The sequence below is a fragment of the Meles meles genome, chromosome 9, assembly GCF_922984935.1.
Source record: "Meles meles chromosome 9, mMelMel3.1 paternal haplotype, whole genome shotgun sequence".
Classification (NCBI taxonomy): domain Eukaryota; kingdom Metazoa; phylum Chordata; class Mammalia; order Carnivora; family Mustelidae; genus Meles; species Meles meles.
The window spans coordinates 40,129,401-40,134,769 of NC_060074.1; the positions used below are offsets into that span (position 1 = coordinate 40,129,401).

The following is a 5,369-nucleotide window of genomic DNA, read 5'->3' on the forward strand; positions in this document are numbered from 1 at the left end:
GGCACTGCCGCTTTAAGCACGCTTGCCCATTGTTCGGAATCGAGCCAATGAGCGAGCGCCCGCTCCCTGCGCTCAGCCAATAGCACTCGGGCAGAGGAGGCCGAGCGCCGCCCACTAATCTATATTAAAGGTTCTGGCGCCGCGTGAGTTCCCCACTGGCTGCTCTGAAAAGCCATCTTTGCATTGTTCCTGTGTCCGGCTCTCCGTTCGCCGCAACCACCTCCGCCGCGCGCCTCCTCCGCCACCGCGGACTCCGGTAGCTTTCTCGCCAGAGTCCTCGAACTCTTGCTTTCTTTTTAATCCGCTGCATCGGATCACCGGCGTGCCCCATCATGTCAGACGCGGCCGTGGACACCAGCTCCGAGATCACCACCAAGGTGAGGTTGGACGCCGCCCGCCCCTTCGGGTTCCGCGCGCTGCTGCCGCCGGAGCGGTGTTTGGCGCGCGCACGGCGACTTGGCTGCTCCGAGCCCACTGTCTCTTCCTCGGGCGGAGAGATCTCTCGCCCCCGGCCTAGGCCCCCTGGCAGCCCACTCTTTTGTGTGCGGGGGAGGGGGCGGGAAGCGCGGCGGCAGGCGTGATGCCCGTCGGGGAGTGGGCCGGTCGCCCTCGGGGGCTCCGAGGGGCGGGGGCTGAGGGTCTCGGGGGGCGGGTGTTTCACGGCTCTTGAAACTTGTTTGTGAGTCGTGTGAAAGGTGGCGGGAGGAGAGGGGCCGGCTGAGGGTCGTCAGCCCGCAGGGCGCACGGAAATAACTTTGAAACTCGAGCGCGTTTGGAATCGGAAGTGTTGGGGGGGGGGCGCGGGCGCGGGGCGGCTGCGGGAAGCGGCGGCTCCGCAACGAGCGCCCGCCGGCGGCGCTGCTCTTTGTTCGGAGCCGGGCCGCCTCGTTTCGCGCCTTGCGGTGGGTCCGAGGTGGTTTATCTGGACTAAGCGCTGATAAGGTGGAGTCGGGCAGCGGGTCGGCGGACCGCGACGTCGATTGTCTCCGCGGAGGTGTGAAGGTCTCCTCCGCCCTGGGAGCCCTCACGGAGGGCGGGGGTAGGCGTCCTCCGGGGAGAGAGCGCCGGGAGCAGCCGCCCAGCTTCAATAATTCACCAGCGGTGCCGTGCCGGGTTTGGCTGTGGAGGAGGCGAGCCCACGCGCCGTTGGTGAGGAAACGGAAAGTGAAGGAACAGCGCGCCGGGGCGACGATGGGCGCCCCCCGCGGCTGCCCGGGAGCACCGTGTGCGCCGCCGCTCCGGAGGCAACGCGGACGAACAAAAGCTGTGGCCGCGGCTGGCCGGTTGTGGGTTCGAGCCGGACGCTGGAGGTTGTCGGGGCCTGGTGTTGCGGGGTCGCTGCCCTCGGTTTTGAGGTCCTGCGCGGTTTGGCGCAGCTCCGGTTCTGCGCGCCGGGTCGTTCTCGCGGCCAGCGCGGGGAGCGTCTTCTCTCCGCTCTCGCCCGGAGCGCGGCACTTTAAGGCAGATCGGCTCTTTTACCTAAGCTCTGGTCTATGCCCCTCGTGCCTCTTTGGGGACGGGCAGGAGTCACCTTGGCGTCTCCTTAACCTCTATGCCCCTGGCGTCACCTCTGGCTTTCTCCCAGGGGTGACTTCCCCGGCGGAGTGGAGCTGGCGACTGGAATCTCCGCAAGGGCTCCAGCGGGCCCCCTCCGGACCAAGCCCGGGAACTAGTTGGGTGGGGGGAGGGTCGGCCCTTCCCAGTGCGGACGTCCGCGTTCTCTTCCCTCCAAGGTGATTTCCCGCCGGCAGCAATAAATAGCCCCGTGGAGCGCGTCCCCGACGGCCTCGGGCTGCGGGGCTGAGAAAGCCCCATGGACTTCGGGGCAGTCTCCCGCGGGACTTTGCCCGCCAAATGCAGAGAGGCAGGCCCGCGCATCAAGGCCTGCTGTGGGGGCGTCAAGAAGCCCCAGGAAAGACTGGCGAGCACCTCGCGCGGCGGCGGGGCCAGCGCAGCCTAGGCTCCGGGTCTCCAGGGTCAGGGGCGCACTCGGCTGCCCTGGGCCACGTGCTCCGCGCGCGCGGTGCGTGCCGAGGCCCGCGCGCAAAGCCCGCCGGGCGGGGGTGCGCGCCTGCGCGCCGCGTTCTCCCCGCCCCCACCCGCTCCCCGGGGCTTCGGCCGCCAGGGGGCGGGAGCGGGCGGCACCGGGGTTCGCGGCTTGGCGGCGGGTGGTAATGGGGCCGACAGGTGCCCGGGGCCACTCACTGGACGGAGTCTGAGCTGTGTCTGGCTCGACGCCTGTTTGTGTTGGCGGCAGGGTCGGCAGGGCTAGGCGGAAAAAGTTACGGGGCTTCGGGGCGCCCGCGGTGGCTCTGTCCTTTGGAAAGCGGACTGAGTTCGCTCCTCGAGGTGCGGTCTGACGGTCCCTGAGGTGTGGCGCGCGGGGCGGCTCCCTTCTGAAGGAGGGTCAGTCCCTTAAGCCCGGGCACGTTCCCCGGCCAAGACCTGCGACCTCCTGGGACAGCTGTCACAGCTAGGGGACTGGTGGGTTTGGGTTTTTTAGAGAGCTGGGCTGCCGTGGGCTTGCTTGGTGCTTAGCTGGGCGGGGAGGACTTGAGACAGCCTCCCGGGTTCTGCCAGTTCCCTCCCATTCCCTTCCCGGGCTAGCCCGCCCACGGGAGTTCTCCGGCAGTGCCCCGGCCCTCCCTCCATTACCTTATTTATTTATGGCACATACCTGCTGTCTTCCAAGAAGGATTTGTGAGAGGCGGAGCTCCCTTTGGTTGGAAACTAGTTCGTGATGGGTGTGTGAGTGAAGTGTTCTCTGGCTCGTCTGCCCGGCCAGACGGGTTTAAGGCCGTGGTCCCACATGGCTCTCTTGTCCTAAGAAGTATGAGTAAGGGGCAGTGGGAACAACTGCAGGGGATTCTTCTTGATGTGTTTCTTAAGGGTTGAGAAATTGGAGGAAACCCTGACCACAGACATGCTGGCTGTCCTGGGGCCCCTCCTCCCCGTGTTTCCAAGTGTAACATGGGGCTGTTACGACATCCCGATCAGCGCTGTATTCATGCCCCTGAGTTCTGGGCCTCTTTGCCAGCCCCAGGTTTCTTAGAAGACTTAATAGTTCCCTCTTACTTTTTGAAGGACTTAAAGGAGAAGAAGGAAGTTGTGGAGGAGGCAGAGAATGGAAGAGACGCACCTGCTAATGGGAACGCTGTGAGTGTCTGCCTTGCCCATGATGCCTAGCCGCTCCTGGCCAGGAAGTTCTCACTCCAGCTTGGGCTTAGTCTGGGGTGAGGGAGAAGGCTGAGTCCTGGGTAGTTGCTGCATCACCGTCTCCTGGTGGAGCTTTAGGAAGAGGAGTTGAGGTCTCTTTCCTGGTCTCTGGCTGCACATGCATTGGGTGAGGTGTGGGGGAAGAGATGGGATGGGGCAGAAGTGGTGATGTGTTCTCATTAACAACTTGGTATGTTTTCTGTCGAGGAGAATGAGGAAAATGGGGAGCAGGAGGCCGACAATGAAGTAGATGAAGAAGAGGAAGAAGGTGGGGAGGAGGAGGAGGAAGAGGAGGAAGGTGATGGTGAGTAACCTTGTTTGTCTCCCCTGTTAGGGGGTGCCTTTCCCTGGCCTTGTCCAGCAAAGGGACAGGATTTGGGTCCTGGGGTTGGACCAGTGGCCCACCTACAGCTGGATTGGTACAGTGGGGCTAGGACCTGGCTGGTTTTAGGCTAGCGAAGTGAAGCTGTGCCCCCACGTACGCACGCTCCCACTGGTGCCTTCCACACACTGGTCTGTTGCTTTTTCCTCCTCTGGAGATAAGTGCCTGCATGGAGGTGGCAAGGTGCCCTTGGCTGCCTGGTTTGTCAGGCAGCAGGGATCAGGGATATTCCTCTTCCCTGGAGAATCTTTTACTGGGAAGTTCCCCTGAGGAGCTGTGGTGTTTGTCTGTCCCCATCCAAGTTCAGGTTGTCGCTGGGTGGGTAGGGTATCAGGATTCTTCCTGGTGGTTGAGGGAAGGCAGTGTGGTTTACCCTGGGGTTTGATTCTGCAGGTGAAGAAGAGGATGGAGATGAAGATGAGGAGGCTGAGGCAGCTACGGGCAAACGGGCAGCTGAAGATGATGAGGTGGGTTCTGGCTTTGGTGTGGGGGGTTGGGACCTGAGACATGATAGCCAGAGCGGCTTGTTTCTGCTGTGCAGTCCTGAAAGGCTCCCTTATCTTGAGCAGGAACAGAAAGGAAGCTAGGCCTGCCTTCTCAGAGCTCTGGAAGCCTCTGGAGCAGCCAGTGCCTGGCCCTTGCCTCTTTCTGTAGAAGTGGGGGTGGGCCCGGGTGTGTGCTTGCCAGGGGCCTTGAGCATCTTTCTCTGTGCAGGATGATGATGTCGACACCAAGAAGCAGAAGACTGATGAGGATGACTAGACAGCAAAAAAGGAAAAGTTAAACTTAACAAAAAAATAAAGGCCACCGTGACCTATTCACCCTCCACTTCCCGTCTCAGAATCTAAACGTGGTCACCTTCGAGTAGAGAGTCCGCCCGCCTGCCCCACGCGGGCAGTGCCACCCGCAGATGACACACGCTCTCCGCCACCCAACCAAAACCACAACGTGAATTTGCAACAGGGGAGGAAAAAAGAACCAAAACTTCCAAGGCCCTGCTTTTTTTCTTAAAAGTACTTTAAAAAGGAAAATTTGTTTGTATTTTTTATTTACATTTTATATTTTTGTACATATTGTTAGGGGTCAGCCATTTTTAATGATCTCGGATGACCAAATCAGCCTTCGGAGCGTTCTCTGTCCTACTTCTGACTTTACTTGTGGTGTGACCATGTTCATTATAATCTCAAAGGAGAAAAAAAACCTTGTAAAAAAAGCAAAAACAACAACAAAAAAACAATCTTATTCCGAGCATTCCAGTAACTTTTTTTGTGTATGTACTTAGCTGTACTATAAGTAGTTGGTTTGTATGAGATGGTTAAAAAGGCCAAAGATAAAAGGTTTCTTTTTTTCCTTTTTTGTCTATGAAGTTGCTGTTTATTTTTTTTGGCCTGTTTGATGTATGTGTGAAACAATGTTGTCCAACAATAAACCGGAATTTTATTTTGCTGAGTTGTTCTAACAAAGCTGTCTCAAGCCTGGTTTTTCTGCATTTCAGTTTTCTCTAGATCACCTGTGGTGGGGGCAAGGACAGGAGGAGGGGGCATTGGAAGGATCTTGAATTCAGGCCCAGCTATATTTCCTGGGGATGGGGGGCTAAAGACCCCCGGTTGTCAGGAATGGGTGGGAGCAGCAAGGTGGGTGGCCACTAAGACCTTTGGGAGGGTACTGGAATTAAGGGTTATGAAGGGGAGGCCACTTACTAGGGTTGATCTACTGATTGTACCAAGAACCATTTCCTAGGACCACAGTATTGGATGTCCGGTGGATGAGG

General features: G+C 59.1%; 1 protein-coding gene across 2 annotated transcripts; it reads left to right on the forward strand.

Annotated features, from left to right (window-relative positions):
• The first annotated feature begins 238 nt into the window (after nucleotides 1–238).
• Nucleotides 239–5,061, forward strand: PTMA (prothymosin alpha). 2 transcript variants are annotated; one of them, XM_046019576.1, is made up of 5 exons: nucleotides 239–377; nucleotides 3,085–3,156; nucleotides 3,424–3,520; nucleotides 3,992–4,065; nucleotides 4,313–5,061. In XM_046019576.1, the coding sequence occupies exons 1-5, from the start codon at nucleotides 333–335 to the stop codon at nucleotides 4,358–4,360; spliced, it is 336 nt and encodes a 111-aa protein (XP_045875532.1). In that variant the 5' UTR covers nucleotides 239–332; the 3' UTR covers nucleotides 4,361–5,061. The 2 variants fall into 2 exon arrangements, with proteins under 2 accessions (XP_045875532.1, XP_045875533.1); XM_046019577.1 differs by having other exon boundaries at nucleotides 3,427–3,520.
• The last annotated feature ends 308 nt before the right edge of the window (nucleotides 5,062–5,369 follow it).